Below are 19412 nucleotides of genomic sequence, written 5' to 3'. Positions count from 1 at the left end.
GTAAATGAAAACGTTTTGCCATTTAGACTCAAACAGGATGCAGAGAAAGTAATAAGACAATTTAGCACGGCGCTCAATCTCCTCGGAAGGTGTTCTAGCAATACGATGGCCCAACATACTGGTGCGACGAAGCACACAAGACAATTTCTGCCGCACATCAGTAAATGCTTCTCAACCAGTGGTATTTAAGGAGTGTCTCGGGGATAGTTTAACGTTATAGAGTTAAGGGCCCGGTGTCGCAAAAAAACCGGTGTCGGCGTCGGGCGCCGTTGTCGGCGTTGACGTCGTAACGTGAGCGAAAATTATCGCATATATTATTCACGGCCCCGAGGCTCTTCTACCACTAAAGTAGATCATACCTTGTCTTGCATTCTTTACAACAGTATTCTTGGGAATGTTGGGAACGACAGCCCACAAACAAATGTCATGATACAAAACACCGACAGCGACAAACGTTTTATGTTAGACCTTCTCAGACTGAAACATTGAAAGTACGAAACAATAACAGAAGATTGGCCAAAGCAAGAGACAGCGTTTACGCCAGAAAGTTCACTGTGGTGCATAGTGTTCGCCGCCAGCGCTTCTCGCTAAACGTTACGGTGCCATAAGCTGCAGATGCCGGGAAGCGTCAGAAGCAGTTAGGTATCTTTGAATGCTATCGCGCTACACTTTTAAAGGCTAAGCCTAAGGCTCCTGCAAAGTTTTTGAGAGAAGACTGAAAAAATACTACTGGCATTTTTTTATGGAAGTCACTGGCATTTTTGAGCTCTCAGTTACGTTGATGTATTGTTTTATGTTGATCGTTACTGTTTGATCTCCCATGAACAAGAATTGTAGCCCGTGCACACGATAACGCTGGTCTTCATGCTCGTAGTGCTCATAACAGCAGTTGAAGGCACAATGCCAGTCTCACTCCTCAGCAGAATTCAGTTGATAGTGCCAGAGACTAACAACATCTCTGGAAAAAAATTCTGCTCCTCAGTTTATTATTGCATATTTGATTATTAGGGCGTTCATTTTAATTTGTAGAGAATAATTCTGATACTCTAGGAAGCCGCTAGCCGCATGAACATTCTTCGTGCTTATTGAAAGGCTTGTTCGCTTAATATTCGTAACGTAACTAGGTGTACTATGTGTCCAACTATTTTAGCTTGCAATATGTCGGGTGCTGGCACATAGCCTCTACGAACTTCTAGTGTTGCAGAAAGCTCGCCTTCCAGCTGCTAAGGCAAGTCCAAATCACTCCACAACGACATGACACAACTTCCCCGTGTCTTTTCAGTGATCCACTTCTTGGTCAGTCTGATCTGCTCAGTCGTGAAGTGGTTTTTCCAGTCACCCACTATTCCCTTGCGAACAAACCCTGTACCCTCGTGCATCACCACGTTCTCTTCCTGCGAATTCTTCAGCTCCACAACCGACTCCGAAGACGTTTGCGACGCTGCTTTGATCATTTTCTTCACCCTGTCACCAACATTATCTTTCAGGAAGGCTTCCATGGTTTCCAAGCTAGAGTTATCCAGTACACTTTGCAGCAAGTCGCTGTCATTATGAAGAACGGTGCAGTGTTCGGCACCCAGGAATTGCGCGATCTTCAGAGCCATTCGCCTTGTGTCCGCCTTCAGTTGCTCGTAGGTGAGGAATAGCACGTTGCAGTCACCTCTGCGTTCATACCAGGGAAGCAGGTGATCGAAGTAGTCACCATAAAGCACCTGAAGATAAAAGGGGCGCTTTTTTAGTGAAAAACGCAAAGCTGCCACGGGTGTTAGGGCGAGAAACATATATGTGTCATCGATCCGGCAAACTTGAGCAAAAGTGCTTCGATGACCCGAAAGGTACTACAAAAAGGCTGAGAACCCACGACCTTTTCTTGGAGTCGGACATTATCTCTGATGGGAATTAAGACGAAGTCAAGTCGCACACACTTCATTAGGATATAATTAAGGCACTCGAACCCTCGGTCTTTCGTAGGAGTTGAACCATATACTTTTGGCGGCAGTAGGACGTACCATATCTGCTGGTAATTAAGGGGAAGTTAATTAAGGCGCAGGTTATTAGCTTAGAGTTAATTAAGGCACTCGAAGCGAGACACTGGGTGAGTGTCGAACCGTCGACCTTTAGAATAAGGGGGATGACAAAGGGAAGTGCATTCAGTGAAATCTGGGGGATGACTAAGCGAATTAAGAAGATGAATAAACGAATTAAGGTGATGGGTAAGCGAATAAAAAGGGATGACGAACCGAAGTAGACTAAGTAAATTAAGGTATGTGTACCTCATGTACTATGACTAATTGAGGATGTGTTCCATACACGTCCAATGACTACGGAAAGCAAGGTATGTAGGAAGGTTAAAAATTTAATTATGAGGTTTTAGGGGGTTATCTCAGGACCTAATTATGAGCGACGCTGTAGTGGGCGACTGCGCAAATTTGAAAAACCTGGGTTTCGGTAATGTGCACCTAAATATAAGTACACGGGTGTTTGCATGCTTCGGCCCCACCTAAATGCGGCTGCCGTGGCCGGGATTCGGTCCAGTGACCTCGTGCTTAGCAGCCGTACATCATAGCCACTATGCAACCACGGTGTGCAGGGGAAAGGTTGACAAAAAGAACAAGGCGTGTGGGTAATTATGCATATATTAACATTGCGCAATAAAAACCACAGATACAAGAAAGGTGGACAAAGGCAAGCGTTGCTAGCGACTGTTTATTAGAAGCATAGAATTGTACATATATCTTTTAGGTTTTTAGCGCACCAAAAGGGAGGGGAAACAGAGGTGTGACGCGGACACAGCGCTATGGACACATAGAGCTGTATCCGCGTCGTACCTTTGGCTCTCATCCCTTTTTGTGTGCTAAAAACCTAAAAGTTATAGGATACCAACATGCCCAAACCTGCACTCTTCCAATGTACATGTATATCCTTTGTGACGCTTGCCCAAACCAAGCAAGAAAACAGGCACGTAGGCAACAAAGGCGTTCGCACAAGAAGTCAAATTCAGCATCAAGTAATGAGATAGAAGGCTCACTTATACACCTATCTCTGTTCTTGACAAAAAGGCCTCCAGTGCAAGTCTTGAAGAGGAGATGCCGCTCCTGCCCAGAATGGTGGTTCCAGAAAATCGAGCGTGACACCCACACGCGGTAACACGAACCACCATATGTGATCCCTTAACCTCCTTTTGCGTTAATATTTTGTGCATGTTTCCTTCAACGGTCATCCACGCAACGCTCGCTTTGTCCGATGTACCCCTGTCCATAAGCGTGCACGGCCATCGCATGTGCAACCCCTCTGGAGCACTTAACAAAGGACATCTCATGCCTAGGCGGCAGTACCGCCTGCTCTCCCAGCAAACTCGAGAGCACAGCTTCGAAAGCTAGTTGGACGCAGAACAAACAAGAAAAACACCATGACAATTAGCAACCTTTTCAAGCTTGTGTGTCACCTTGGGCATGTAGGGTATAACGTCCGGTCTCACTTTCGGTTTTCGAACGTCTGCTGTTCGCCTCCCTTTACACCCCCTGAATTCATTTTAGAAGCTCTGAACAACCAAGGCTAAGCGTTCCTTTCCAGGCATGAATTTCCTTACGCCGCAGGCCTGCAGTTCTTAGATTTAAAGCTGTCTTTTGAAGTTGGTCGCGTCTGCTGGCCACATCAACCGCGAGCTTTGAAACGATTATTGCCTTATGATTCCGCCCACTCTAAGGTGGTGAAGCGAGCAGTAGGTAATCTATTCTTGGAATCAGCTCGGCGAAAACTGTCGGTGCACCAAATGCAATCAAGTTTCTCAAACCAAGTTAGATGTCTCTTTGCAGCTGGTTTCCCTTAGACGGTCGTCGGTACTATTGCAGAGTCACTACTGCAAAATTCAAAGCTTAAAGGAATGAAGGGCAGGAGCAGAGGTCCAACGATCGAAGGTATGACAGGAGGTTTTACCCTACATGCAAAAAGTGTCGCACAAACTTAAAGAGATTGCGAACCATCATGGTATTCATCTTGTTTTTGCTGAGCCCAACAAGCTTTCGAAGGTGTGCGCTCGAGTTTGCTGCGAGAGAAGGCGAGGCTGCCACACGAGACATGAGAAGCCCTTTGTAAGTGCTCCGGAGGGGTTCTATATGCCATCCCCTTGGACCCTTGTGGGCAGCTGTACATTGGACAAAAGAAGCGTTGCGCGCGTGACAATTTGCGCGCGTGGCAAAAAATAAAGCAAGAGGAGGATATGGGATCCGATATGGTGGTTCCTGTTACCGCGTGTAAGTGTGACGCTCGATTTTCTGATACCACCATTCTGGGCAGGAGCGGCAACGCCTCCTCTAGACTAGAACTTGAGGCCTTCTATATCAAGGAGAACAGGGATAGGTGTATACGTGAGCCTTCGATCTTTTTCTTGATGCTGAATTTTACTTCTTGCGCAACCGCCTTTGATGTTCACATGCCTGTTTATGGCATGGTATGCACGACGTGAAAAGGGCATATATATGTACAATTCTGTGCTTCCAATAAATAGTTGTGAGTAGCGCTTGTCTTCCTGCACCTTTGTTGTCCCTGTGGCCTTTATTGCACTAAATTACTAGTTCAATAATACAAAACTATCTAGCCCAACAATAGACGCTTCTAGAGTGTAGGTAATTAAGCTAGCAGCAGCAGACCAAAGACATTCTGCAGGTGTAATACCCAGTTAGCGCGCATGGGATACTTACGGCTAAACTGTTTTTCCTCGATGTGTGTACATTTTTTGGCATTTTATACCTTTAATTACTCAAGTCGTCACTAAAGTACCTTCTGTAGAGCAAGGAATATATAAGCACATAAGAGTAACTGCGTCATGTAAAGAGCCAGTTTGTGAAGAATGCAGCACCGAATCTTCAATTCGCGACATTGGACCTCGACATTCGCGCCTCTCTCTTTTGCGTAACTCATAATGCAATATTTTGCCCCAGTCACCCATTTCTTAGATACCTCCAAACGTAGACAAGAGGGACCATGCGAATAACATCAATTTGAGAGGAGTTTCGTGTACATGATGACGAAATTGCATGGTGTAGTCAGAATGCGAAAAAACAGGAATTAATACTCCCATGCGGGCGGGAGTAAACAGCTATCGCTAGCTGAAAAAAGTGCGTACATGCTTCAGAACAGACACGGAAAACATGGTGTACTGTTTCAAATTCAGATAGCAATCACAACATTCCTGCGTTTGAGTTTTTTGGGCGGCTTCCATATGTTAGTATCGAATGATTCGCTTATGTTTTACCTACATATTGTGAATGGTCGGGAGGCAGGGAACAAAGTGTGTTTATTATCAGACAAGGGGCTACATATATAGGGACAGATACAAATATGAGCATGCGCACTTCGTACCGTAAGGGTATGTGTTAACGTGACAGTGCGCATACTTACACATATGGTAAAAGATAAGTGGGTGATGATTTTCAAGTCATGCTCTATTAAATTTGGACAGCATGAGCGCCGGGTCTCTGACACTTGCAGCGAATGCCCATTTTTTGTGCATCGTTTTTTTATAGTACGAAGTGGAAGCCGATGTGCAGTGTATTACAGACTCCGGCCAATCGGGAACTGTGAGAGCACGATATGTTAGAACAGTTCTTACTAAGGGTAGCAAGATTGCTAGTTCGCTTCCTGCGGTTTGTCGTCCTGGGACATATAGGTTGTGACTGTGGCATGTGCGGCCGGAGAATTTTTCGTTCTGATCTCAGCCTCGCCCATAATCTCTCTCGCTGGCCGATCTCTTGAAATTCCTTTTCTTGTTTTTCCTGAGCAAGGTAGCACGAGAGGGCCCAGCAAGGTGAACTTACTTGTTTTTCACAGGATTGTTGCCCTCTTATCAGCGAGTACCGTAATGCAGAGATAGCGAAATGCTCCAGTCGGAATGAAACGCTAAACACGAAAGCGATGTTAGGGCGTTCTTACTTTGAGGGATATAAAAACCGAGATGCTTCACTGTGGAGAGAAGGGATTGAGGAGCCAGTTGGGAAAGCATGAAGATGGAACAGTACATAAAGCATCAAAACTGTAAATTATCACATAATGCACAGGGACAGATAAATGTAACTGCAGCAAAGCACATCATACACCAACTCTAGTATTTAAATTTCTGTAAAAAATTGTTTGCCCGCATCTCGCGTTTGAAATAATGGATGATAACAAGCTGATGATAACATTTACTCCATCTTTGGGCATTTTTAGGCGTTATATATTTTTTCTTAGGTAATGGCGATAAGTGCGTGCAGGATAACTTTACGTGGCTACTTCGCGGTAGCTCGATCCATTCAATAAAGCTGAAACATGCAAGAAAGTTAGCTCACCTTTCCAGAAAGGAAAAGAGCGAGGAACTTCTCGAAGGAAACATCTGTGCACGTCTTCGGCGTGACTCCCTTTAGGAAGTGGTAACAGGAAACAGCACAGTCGTAAGGGTTCCTGGCTACGTATATATATTTGGCCCAGTCAACTGGCCGAAAAGCGCGGAGCGGAAGATGAGTGACTATGGGGCCTCTCCTATCTGTGTTCTCAGCTGCGTTGGCCCCAATTAGTTCGATGAACGGACACATGACTGCAAACTCCCCAACGTCCGAAGGTTGTCTTCCGCGCGTCAATATGTTCCATATGATGAACAGTGTCCAGTTCGTACCGCACTTCGGGTATGTTACAAGCACAGTGTCTCCTACTCGTGGTTTGTAGTTCATTGCCGAACGGATAGCTTCATCGTTGAAGTACCCCAGCGTGCGTACTCCGTCTACATCTCTGTACAGTCCTTCGTCCATAGTGGCGGTCCTTTAAATGCCTGGGTAAGACAATGAATATGGGCATAATCCTGGTCAAATGTAAGCAGGCAGTGGCATAGTACTATTTTAAATGAGACACGCAATTGCAAGTCCGGCTTGTATCAGACGCTTGAGCGGCTGAGTTTAGATTTTCTCCATTTAGGAAACCTTGCCGCGTGCAGTGGTTCCCTCGTCGACGAAAATGTCGCCATTAAAGCTGAGTACAGTACACTTTGGCCACCAAATCAAGATGATTTATTAAGGTATGCTCGGAAATTTCGCACATCGCCAATGAACAACTCGAATTTCACGTCTCAACTGAAACGCGGACAAACAGCACAACTAGAAAATGTTCACAAGAGGGAATAGATTTCGGCTAGCAGCTTCGAATTTATTGTAAACTTAAAATGCAATACTTGAAACGATCATGTGTGATTTCATTGCGTATATTGGCATTTATTGTGAGCGTGCTGTTTATGGATGGCTCTAAATGTCCATAGGCGGAACGTATAATGATCTGCTTTCTTCGCCTGCTAAAGCTGAAGAGACCTTCCGAACTTTGCGTTCACAAGATGGCCCAGATGAAAAAGACAACAGCAATCCCTGTTGCAACTACAGAAATTTCTGCTGTACGACGGAACTTCCTGATGTTTCTATAGTTGAGAATGACATTTCTGACGTTACGAAAGAAATTCTGCTTTCGCAACAGAATCATTCTGTCGCGAAAACTAAGAGTTCTGAAGTCGCAACAGAAACGTTCTGTCGCGACAACAAGAGTTCTGAAGTCGTGACAACAGCTTTCTATTCTGACAGCGATTCTGACGTTACGACCAAAATTCTGTCGTCGCAACAGAAAGATTCTCTCGCGACAACGAAGAGTTCTGAAGTCGCAACAGAAACTTTCTGTCGCGACAACGAAGGGTTCTCAAGTGGCAACAACAGCTTTCTATCGCGACAGCGATTCTGAAGTTACGACAGCTATTCTGACGTCGCAACAGAAACATTCGGTCGGGACGGCCAAGAGTTCTGAAGTCGCAATAGAAAGGTTCTGTCGCGACAACAAGAGTTTATGAAGTCGCAACAACAACTTTCTATCGCACCAGCGATTCTGACGTCGCAACCGAAACTCTCTGTTGGGTCTACAGATTTTCTGTTAGTGTTAGAAATGTGCCACTTCCTGTCGCAGCGACATAAGTTCTGATGCCGCGACAGAAGCGCTTTCAGCCGCGACGCTTTAAAATTGTACGTCAGTTTCGCATCGGTGGTGTACCTTGTACTTTTCTCTTGCGCGGTATTCAATCGTGCTTCTCTGAAGGCGGCAATGCACATAGCCCCGACACTAGTATTAAAATCGACGTGGCCAATTGTTATAATTATGCCGTGACGACGAAGCACCATAAACGCCCCACTGGCCACCTAAATATCGGCCGCTGATGAAAATCATTGTACCATCTGCGGGAATGGCTGCGTATCCGTTTTGTGTTATTTGGTAAGATGTGGCACACAGGCCTGTGAACTTACATGTGCCGTTACACTGACACAGTTAGTTTCCCAGAAATATTGGATAAGCTTTTACGAAGCGAAAAAGAAGTTTTGGGTTCCACAAAGTTGCGTGGAAAGCTGTCTCGCTCGGGTCTCATTATTCCGGTACAGCGCTGCCGTGAGAAGCCAATATGCTCTAAGAATGAACACTCATCCACGAATGTGGATGAGTGTAAAGAGCGAGAGACAACTGTCGAAATTAGCAGTAACGACCCTAACACTGTCCCCGGTCACGGTTGTCTATTTCAGGATTTCTTATTTAGTATGAATACCGTACAGCAAAATAGATGTTGTAGCACTATACCATGTACCAGTCGATGTTAAGAACACTTTTACACTTCTAGAGATGTGGCAGTTGACGCGGTGGAGCGAAAGCGCATCTTTGCTCTTAAAATGCAAATGCAAGCATGAGCGCAGAGATTCTCCCTGTTGACATAGCTAAAATGTACGCTGAGAAACATGTTCGGCGTGGTGCACTAGTAAGAAGCTGGGTTCGCAATCCTCAGCTCCCAAGTTCGCATCCCCGGTGGAAAAATTTTGCTTTTATATTTTTCTCTTTGCACTAACGAATGCGCATAGCCTTAAAGGGACACTAAAGGTTACTATTAAGTCAACGTGGACTGTTGAAATACCATCACAGAAACCTCGAAACGCTTGTTTCGTGCCAAGGAGAGACTTATTTAAAGAGAAAATGCGTTCTGAAGCGTCCGCGTACCTCTAGCGCAGTTCAAATCGCCCGCCCTCCGATCGAGGAGAACTGACATCATGGTCTCATAGTGACGTTGCGCCATCGGTGAGTAGAACGGCCTCCGCAGACGGCGCTACGGCTTTTCTGCGCAAAACGCGAACGCGCGGCCAGAAACAGAGCCAAGACAGAGCCGACAGCAGAGCGAAAGCGGGAGTATGGTGGCTAGCGGAAGGAGAAACGAATTACGTCCCACGTTACGTCCCACGGCACACGGAGAGTCCGTTTTCGTTAAACTATAGGCTGCAGCGAGCTCGCCGCGTGGTCGGCGTGGTCTATGAGAAGCGACGAGCCTTTTCGCACTCGCAACAGGGCATAAAAATGTGCGAATCGACGCAAAACTCGGCCTAGAAATGTGCTTCGCCACAGCCAGGGCTCAATACGACCCAAGCTGGCACGACCCAGATGTCATTTCCCGCACCGCCACCAGGCGCCGCTACTATACCTCACACTCCAGCGCAAGACACCCATAAGCTGGTACTTCATTCTATGACGCTAACTTCGACGCTCGTCGCAATGGACCCTGACACCGACAGATTGGCTCGCGATGGTGGGCTCAACTTCAGCGATTTGAGCACCGACGAGCGCGACCTGCTTCTGAGGGCTCGCACTGCCGGCGTCGTTGCGTACTACGACGGCGGCCTCGACACCGGCTCTCCGGAGCGGGAAAGCAACGAGGGCTTCCCACGACATCACATGGACGTGGCATTCTCGCTGCTTGTTCCAAATGAAAGTTTCGCGAGCAGAACCCTCACAGCACGACGCGATAACGAAACTACTGAAACTCCAAAGCGTGCGCGGCGCAGAGTCGAGCGAAAACGAAACCTTTCGAACACCCATATTACTGAAGGGTAACGTCAAAATGTTATTTTTTCCTAGAATCGAATAGACGTAGACAAGTAGCATTTTTTCTGGCTTATAATCGAATGAAATGATATTTTTAATACGAGTAGTTGAGTATTAGTAACACAAATTATGAGGAGACCTTTCGTCATCGGGCTAGTACCGGAATGTCGCTGGGGGGTCTCAAATCGTGTCATGCATTTACCTCAATTTCTCGGTTACTAAAGCTCTGTTCGCGATTATATTGACGCCTTAGACGTTCTAGAACATTGCTCTACCACTTTAACTTGAGTTTCTGGTAACCTTTAGTGTCCCTTTAAAGAGGTCTCTGTCAATTTTTAATAAATATTGATCAAGAACTACAGAACTTTCGACTACAGGATGTCACACTAGAGACAACAGAAACAACGTCCCAGAATACAACAGGCTGAAATTTCCTGTTGTGCTTTTCAAGTGGGGGCTCGTATTGCGGCATGGTTGCGGCAAACGAGTTGATTTTGGAACCGATGCAAAACTATTTCGCGCTGCAGTTGTCTTATTCAAGCTCGGGAGATTGAGGCTCATTAGTGTATAAATTCGCTATGTGCTTGCACTTGTTAGAAAAAAAAACCTTCTTTAGAATTTGACTGATAATTTGGTGCTAGTTGAAAAGGAGAGGGATAAATTTATTCTTCATTCCATAGCGCGCTTTCTACAAACTTTGTGGTGAATGCAATCGTGTAGTGCATTTTGCTATGCCATTTCGTGGAGATCAAGTAGCCAGAGAATTCTATTTTGTGCTAGCCTGTCTCACAAAAGATCTGCCAGTGCTTCAGCTGAAGTGGACGGAAATGAACTGACAAATCAACAGGGGAGATAAATGGATTATTTATCGGGGACAATACCAACTGAATTACTACATATAATAAAGAAACAGAAACAAGACGCATAGATGGAAGACGAGTTTTAAAATGCAATAAATATACTTGTCAAGACGGCAGTGTATTTGCTGGGTTGTACCAGAAATGTGATAGCGCATAATGCGATTTTCAACGTCACTGATAATCACCATCAGTAATTATCTCACTTTGCACAGGACAAACACTACGGGACAATAGACCACGCGGTATCTCTAAGGATAATTTTCTTATAATTGAAATCATTTCTGATCATTCACCGTGTCGAACAGCGTAGCCCGGTGATAACGGGTGTACACATTCCCATACAGACATGCAGATCGAGCCCAACGCTAGATTTGTATCAAAGCGTATTCTAGTCATGAAGTGCATACACTTGGGCGAGTTCGTTTGAGACACATAGTACCATAGAGCTCAAGCAACGCTGAGAAAAAAAGAACAGACGATGTACTCGTTGAGATGGTAAGATGTTTGCCTGTCGCCGGAATTTTAATCAATTGCTTTTTGTGGATATGGATCAGGGGAGAGGGGCATCAGAGCTATCATCATCATTGAGGTTTCAGTTAGAGAGGTAGCAGCATTAGCGGATGACATGAGGCTGGCCGTCTGTATCTGTGTGCTACATGTGTAAAGAGTACAATGTTACCTTGCCGAGTGAAGAACGTTGATATGAGCTGCACGCGTGAGGAAGTGCTACACATATTTGCATACATTGATGGCTACTGTAGGGGCTGTGTCTAATTCCGCTAAAAAATCACAAATATGATGTAGTCCCCTGTCGGCTATTATTTGTAACCAACTTGAGGAGGGTTTAGAACTGAAAAAGAAATTAACTTTGGCTCGCATTTATATTCGGGTCAAATGCGCTGCGATTTCATTCTGATACAATTCTACTTGGAAAAAAATAACGCTTTTTCATGGTTCGCGATTCGGTTTGCAATACTAAGCCAATTTAAGAAATGATTGGGCGCTTTCCCCTTTAGCCTACTTGATGGTGACAGGTTTCACAGTGCTACCGAATTGTCCACGGGCGTAAGTTTTGCCAGGAGGAGGCACCTATGGACTACCTGCCATACAGTAATAAGGAATTTACAAAATTACATGACTGTCTTGTAGCGATGTTTGAGCACGTGCGCTCATAGTTGCAGTCATTTTATGTAGAGCCGTTGCTTTACTGTTGGGCACCGATTGCCTCACCAGGACATCTCTATGCGCTGCCCTTTCCCGTTCATTCTTTTGTTGTCAGTCTTGCATATTACGTGGAAACGGTAGAAAAGAATTATCTCATAGGACGTTTAAGCCTGTGCAATTAGTAATTTGTGAGAGTAAATTTTAATGTTCCTGTCCTTACGGTTATGGGATTTTTCCTGATAAATATCAAATAGTATTTTAGCGAATAACGTTGCCAACGATTAAAAAGTAAACCTTTCCGTGAACATACGTTGCAAAATAAAGCTACAATAATCTAAGCCTAATATGTACGGAACGTACGGAACTAACAGCGATATATTTTGATAAGAATATGACGTAAGTTACTGTAACATATACTCTATCACGCCTGAATTTTTAGCATCCAAATGTGCAGAAATCTAGTATAAAAAATGACACATATAATGACCATCCAGCTCTGTCGGGAAGTGTAGAATTGAAGAGTAATGAACTTCATTTCCAACAATTCAAGCGAGCAAACAAAATAAACGCCACAGGAAGGAGTGCTCGTCACTTGAATTTAGTTGACGCCGTACGGGGGGCACGCACGCTAAGATGGCCAAGATTGCGTAACTTAAACGGTATGCCACCGAAAGGTAACTCAAAAAACTGTGAGCTAGCATGATGCCTAACCCAACTACAATTCAAGAGGTCACTTCTGAAAGTCGGGCTTACCACGTCGTTCTCCAAGGTAACACCGGAAACCGAGCATTAGGTAGGAGCGCTCGCTTCCTAGAACCACCAGTAGTATCGCAAAAATGGAATTTCCGCAAGAGAAAGTGCGTAGCCCTACTGAAAAACAGGATGTGTCATTGCAGCCACAATTATCGCCAGTTGCTCGGAATGCCAGCTGGCACGGGGGGCGCAGAGAAGCTACAGCAACGACGTTCAGCCCAGAGCGGCGAGGACACGCACTGAAATTCGAATGCACGGCCGTTTGGAGGAGGCCAGCTGGAAAACAACGTCGACGACCACACGGTCGCGTGGCCGCTACATTTATATTTATTAATGTATTTATTTATTTATTCGTCGCAATACCCACAGTGCCCGTAGGCATTACAGCGGGGGGGAGACGGACACAAAGAACCAATAAATAAAGCAGGCAAAACAAAACATGTACCCGGAACACTTTCACACTCGGGCATGCAAACAAAAACACTTACTTCAGTTGGCGTATAGACTGAAAATACATCGTTTGAGAGAATCGTTGCGACAACGGATGCTAGCTTGTTTCATCGGCTTATGGTTCTGGGGGAAAATGACATTTTAAACGCTTCAATTTAGCACGCTATTTCTTTAACCTTAGTTTCATGGTCCAGCCGTTGAGAAACATAATCATGCTTGAGAAGAATATTTCCCGGGATCTATACCTGTTCGAGAGTGGAATGTGTTGTGAAAGAGTTTCATTCTGAGTTATTTCCTGCGCTGCTGTAGTGGATCCCAACCGAGGCTTTCTTTTGCTCTTGAAACACTGAAATTCCTGGTGTAATTCGAATAAAAAACGGAACGGCTATGCTTCGAATTTTTCATAAGTTGTTCACGTCCCGTGCCGACCACGGATCCGACACAGCGCAAGCATAATCCAGAACAGATCGGACATTTGATTTGTACAATGATACCTTTGTCTTCAGTGGCATTTTTTGCATTTCTGCACAGGAAACCTAGAAAGCGGCATGCTTTAGTTGTCACATGATTAATGTGACGGGTACAAGAAAGAACAGGTGTGAAATAAACGCCGAGATGTTTACGCTCCTGAACCGATAATATCGTGGTTCAATTTAAAGAGTAAAACAAGTCATGAGTTGTTCATTTCCTCGAAAAACACATATTAACGGTTTCTTTCAAGTTAATGAGCATGTGCCACTTGTTCCACCACTCATTTACCTTGTACAGGTCGTTTTGCAAGACATTGCGGTCATTTCTTGTCCTATGAATTCGTGTGATACGCGTGGCTCGCATCTCAAGGAAAAACAATTTTCCCGTTGTCGTCACTGTTGCCAGTCCAGCTGTTTCATTCTGATTTTTATATATCGATAGTAAAGAAAACAAAGCAACCAGGTAAAAAATGAGCGCGGACGTCTTTCCCCCGTAATGTGCACTTTACGAAAATATTACGAAGGCACGAGAAGTGTCTAGGTCATTATAAAGGCAGTTATTGCAAGACTATAATCAATACCTAGGAACGGAATGTGCGCAGCCAACATGTCTCGCTGCTTTGACAGAAGCATAGTCCATTTTGCCTTTGCTTGAGGTATCTAATACTGCACTGGTGAAAAAACAACTGCAGTTTATCATCTGTGGTGGTGAAGCAAGAACGAATCAACGTTGCAGTACATAAATTACAGAACCATGCTATGAGCCATTTGGAGGCAGGAAGACAGCGGTGGTTACATTGACAAAGCAGGTGAGGGCATTGACGATTCTGAACGGTAAACAACAACAGTTTGTGCCGAACTGCGCGTCAATATTTCTTCCTACGCAAGTGCATGTGGCGTGGAACCTTCTGGTGTTTAAGGCCGAGCGAAAAAGCCGAAAGTACCCACATTACCCTTAAGCAATGATTTTCAGAAAGAAAAAGACGTTGTACTGAACTAGGAGGCCCCAAATTAAGATAACTTATGGGGTTTTACGTGCGAAAACGATGATCTGCCTCTGAGGCAAGCCCTAGTTGGGGCCTCCGGAAGTGTGGGCCACCTGGGGCTCATTAACGTGTAGCTAAATCTACACGCACGCGTGTTTTCGCATATAAGTCTCATCGAAATGGACCGCCGTGGCGGGGATTCGATCCCGGCACCTCGTGCTCAGCAGCCCAACACCATAGCCATTGACCAACCACGGCGTATTGGAGGTCCCAAATAGGCATGATACGTAAGAAATGGAACTTCAAATTAGCTTGACGACATTCACTCCCGACCGCAGTGTTAGTTACGAGACTAAGCACCTCGGGATTTGTAGGTTTTATTATTTCTCTCCTGAAGAACGCAGTTCTTTCTTTTCACCATGTAGGTGGGCTTGCGAGTGTTTAGTCATAATAATAAACCTCTTTAATACGTGAGTGGACGGTAATCTTGCTTAATAAAGATTATCGTGCCAATTCTTAATGATTTGATGTGCGATTTTACAATAACGTAGATACTAGAAGAGCTAGTATTTACACCACGCATATATTATACACATATTATGTTGTCGTCATGCACCTGATGCTATAGCTGGTGTTGAGCACAGCACGTGAACGAAAATAGGCTCCTCACTGCATCGACATTCATTCCGAATGCCTGAGAAATTTCGCATCGCAAAGAGGACCTTTTTAAATGTGATTTGAGGTCGCATTGTTACTATGCCGTGCGACTTCTTTTTATCCCTACACGCTCATTTATCCGACGTTCTTCGCGCAACGTGTTGGTATAACACTTCGGATGGCTTAGCTCTGGCCATCATTTTTAGATGAATAGGTATTTCGAATTATTTGAACCTTCACCTAAGCAGATGCAATTATTTGTACCAGTAAAACCGGTTTCGGTTTCACTCCGGTACATTCCTTGCACATTGGGGGCTTTATAGCAAGACTGACCATACACATTAGAAAAAGTTGGCGTTCAGAACCACGTTCCGTAGTGCTCTTGACTTTTCACCATTCAGAATGCTTCGAACATTTCTATCAATGACGTGTTTACGTACGATATTTAGGCCATGCACCAAGTGTCACTTTCTTCATACACACTTAACTGCTGTCGTAAGTATGGTTCTCACCTGTTCCACAAGCAATGACTAATTTAGTTAAAGTGACGGCATGTGGCTGTGTGTGTCGTAGAAGAAGATAAGCACAAGTGAGTTACGAGTAGAAAATAACGATCAAAATTCTTCCATGCGAAGTGACCGTTCGCTCGCCGCAAAGTGGTGGTCATATGTTTTTTGGCATCCAAATACTCTAGCCCGGAGAGCACTGGAATGCCCTATATAGATTGTTTTGGTGAAACGAACTGTATTGACGCTTACACGACCTTGAGCTCATGTATCAAATTTTTGGGCAATTCCCTCTTGAGTGTATGGCAAAATTTTAAGATCGAACGTTTCGGGAATCTGTAAATTCAGACTGATTTTACAAAGATATCGTTTTATAAGGAATACTTTGGCATTGGCTGGCCACCTTTATCAAAAATCTTGCGCCACACAACTATTGCTTGTGAATTATTCTTACGAACAACTCTAAGAGACGAACATTTCTCGTGAATACTCTTCCTGAAAGAAAGGGAACAAGGCAGTAGCCGGTCTCGCAAAAACAGGAATTGTGCCGGCTGCAATACGCGGTTGCGGATGTTATGGAGAACAAGGAGGTGAAAGGCGAAGTTGCGCTTGCCGATGCGCAATGGGAACGCTCATTCACGAGCAGTGCAAACGCTAAATTGCGAGCGACGACCGTTTCAGTAAATCTGCCATACCAGATTCACTCGTTCCTTCTTAGAGCCGAGCTCGTAGGTGCGCGTTGTGGTGAGCGATGTGGCGAGCGTTGGCGTTGTCCCTCGTAACGCAGCGAATGAGCGTAGCGAAGGATGAAAGCGAAGGCGAAGCTCAGTGGGAGAGGAAATACAGCGAAAGCATTGAGAGCGCGACGAGGAATGTTGAGGAGGAGTGTATGACGAAAGCTTAAGAAAAGCGCAGTGCCGCGCGAGAGAGACTCGGTGGCGACATTAGCCACAAGATGGCGCCAGAGTAGCGCGCGTCGTCTGTTCACCAAAGCGCTAAATGAACGGAGATCTGTCTGCGGCGGCTGTTGTGAATCGAGCCCACGCGGCACCCATGCGCTGTCTTCCGCGATCTACCGATTAGCGAGGCAGTCGTGCCACACTGCGCTCTCTTTGGTACATGGCGCACGAGACAGATTATCCGCACCCGTGAATATATCGCGAAATAAAAACGCGTGTAGCGCAGGGCTCAAATTTGGCACTAAGGAGTATAGTAATCTTCGGTGAATTATTCTTCTATTAGGTTTCTTGTCAATAAATCGTTTGATTATTACTACGAAGCGCCATATTTCATTTTTTTTCAAATGTTAAAGGCGGTTTCCATCAGGTTGTGTGTGACTGCGGAAACACGAACAGAATTTGTCCGTCTCGTAGTCAAAAATGTAAGGTACGATATTTCGTTGGAATTTCTTCAGCTTCAGCAAGGAACACCGCCGAAGAGGGCATCGATCAAGTTCACCAAACATCAAGGCGACCTAGCTATTCGACGTGGGAACCACGTATATTCGCAGGTAAAACACATGAAGACGTGGATGACTGACAGGGGCACTACGAAAGAGTAAGCTGGAATAACGGGTAGAGTACGTCAGATGAGCTTGTGAATATTGCATTTATTCTCGCCGGTACCGTTCTACTTTGCTGTGACGGTAATGGAAGCGTGCTGGCCACTTGGGAAACTCTTGTCCAGAAATAGAAAGCCTGCTCTGGGGACTCAATACGTCCGACGAAGACAAAGTGGAACATCTGTTAAAAGGCATCGCTGAAGAAGTCTACAATAATTTAATAACGAACGAAAACCATAATTGGTGGCGTAGAGGTAGAACACCCGCCTCGCGTGCAAGAGGTCCGTGGTTCGAATCCCGGTGCCGGCAATTTTCCACCCGATTAAAAAAAAAATCCCCGTGTTGATAAAATTGCACAAACAGGCCTGGAGTGTGGCCTGATCCCGGTGACCAGAACCAGTAACGCACTCCCTCACCAGAGCAGGATTGGCCACCCTGGTGCAGTACTTGGCCACAACCTCCTATGAACACAACAATCAAACCCCGGCCCTCAGTCCCCAGCAGCTGCGAAGCAACTGACCACGGCGGCGGTCAGACCTGCGACGCAGTAGAGGGTGCTAAGAATCACTGGCTCCGGACAGGCCGCCATTGGAATATGAACCTGGCAACGTTTAACGCTAGAACGTTATCTAGTGAGGCGAGTCTAGCAGTGCTATTGGAGGAATTAGAGGGCAGTAAATGGGATATAATAGGGCTCAGTGAAGTTAGGAGGCCGAAAGAAGCATATACAGTGCTAAACAGCGGGCACGTCCTGTGCTACCGGCGCTTAGCGGATAGAAGAGAACTAGGAGTCGGATTCCTGATTAATAAGAATATAGCTGCTAACATACAGGAATTCTATAGCATTAACGAGAGGGTGGCAGGTCTTGTTGTGAAACTTAATAAGAGGTACAAAATGAAGATTGTACAGGTCTACGCCCCTACATCCAGTCATGATGACCTGGAAGTCGAAAGCTTCTATGAAGACGTGGAATCGGCGGTGGGGAGAGTGAAAACTAAATACACTATACTAATGGGCGACTTTAATGCCAAGGTAGGCAAGAAGCAGGCTGGAGACAAGGCAGTGGGGGAATATGGCATAGGCACTAGGAATAGCAGGGGAGAGTTATTAGTAGAGTTTGCGGAACAGAATAATATGAGGATAATGAATACCTTCTTCCGCAAGCGGGATAGCCGAAAGTGGACGTGGAGGAGCCCGAACGGCGAGACTAGAAATGAAATAGACCTCATACTCTGCGCTATCCCTGGCATCATACAAGATGTGGACGTGCTCGGCAAGGGGCGCTGCAGTGACCACAGGATGGTAAGAACCCGAATTAGCCTAGACCTGAGGAGGGAACGGAAGAAACTGGTACATAAGAAGCCGATCAATGAGTTAGCGGTAAGAGGGAAAATAGAGGAATTCCAGATCAAGTTACAGAACAGGTATTCAGCTTTGACTCAGGAAGAGGACCTTAGTGTTGAAGCAATGAACGACAATCTTGTGGGCATCATTAAGGAGTGTGCAAAGGAAGTCGGTGGTAACTCCGTTAGGCAGGATACCAGCAAACTATCGCAGGAGACGAAAGATCTGATCAAGAAACGCCAATGTATGAAAGCATCTAACCCTACAGCTAGAATAGAACTGGCAGAACTTTCGAAGTTAATCAACAAGCGTAAGACAGCTGACATAAGGAAGTATAATATGGATAGAATTGAACATGCTCTCAGGAGCGGAGGAAGCCTAAAAACAGTGAAGAAGAAACTAGGAATTGGCAAGAATCAGATGTATGCGTTAAGAGACAAAGCCGGCAATATCATTACTAATATGGATGAGATAGTTCAAGTGGCTGAGGAGGTACTGTATAAATCTATAGAGATTTATACAGTACCAGTGGCACGCACGACGATAATGGAAGACAAAATAGTCTAGAGGAATTCGAAATCCCGAAGGTAACAGCGGAAGAAGTAAACAAAGCCTTAAGAGATATGCAAAGGGGGAAGGCAGCTGGGGAGGATCAGGTAACAGCAGATTTGTTGAAGGATGGTGGACAGATTGTTCTAGAGAAACTGGCCACCCTATATACGCAATGCCTCATGACCTCGAGCGT

The 19412-nt window shown here is 45.2% G+C and overlaps 1 protein-coding gene across 1 annotated transcript; it reads right to left on the bottom strand.

The window, feature by feature from the left end:
• Positions 1 to 969: 969 nt before the first annotated feature.
• Positions 970 to 12790, bottom strand: LOC142586955 (sulfotransferase 1B1-like). Its single transcript, XM_075697825.1, has 3 exons — positions 12693 to 12790; positions 6327 to 6802; positions 970 to 1712 (listed from the first exon to the last, which is right to left on the bottom strand). The coding sequence occupies exons 2-3, from the start codon at positions 6780 to 6782 to the stop codon at positions 1224 to 1226; spliced, it is 945 nt and encodes a 314-aa protein (XP_075553940.1). The 5' UTR covers positions 6783 to 6802; positions 12693 to 12790; the 3' UTR covers positions 970 to 1223.
• Between the last annotated feature and the right edge of the window lie 6622 nt (positions 12791 to 19412).

This window comes from Dermacentor variabilis, chromosome 7, assembly GCF_050947875.1.
Source record: "Dermacentor variabilis isolate Ectoservices chromosome 7, ASM5094787v1, whole genome shotgun sequence".
NCBI classification, from domain to species: Eukaryota; Metazoa; Arthropoda; class Arachnida; order Ixodida; family Ixodidae; genus Dermacentor; species Dermacentor variabilis.
Note: the sequence above shows the minus strand (reverse complement) of the source record. Positions and strands in the feature narration are given on the sequence as shown.

Coding starts and splice junctions, on each gene's coding strand:
- LOC142586955 (XM_075697825.1), bottom strand. CDS start 6,782: ATGGACGAAGGACTGTACAGAGATGTAGACGGAGTACGCACGCTGGGG. Junction 1,713..6,326: donor CTCTTTTCCTTTCTGGAAAG/GTGAGCTAACTT, acceptor TTTTATCTTCAG/GTGCTTTATGGTGACTACTT.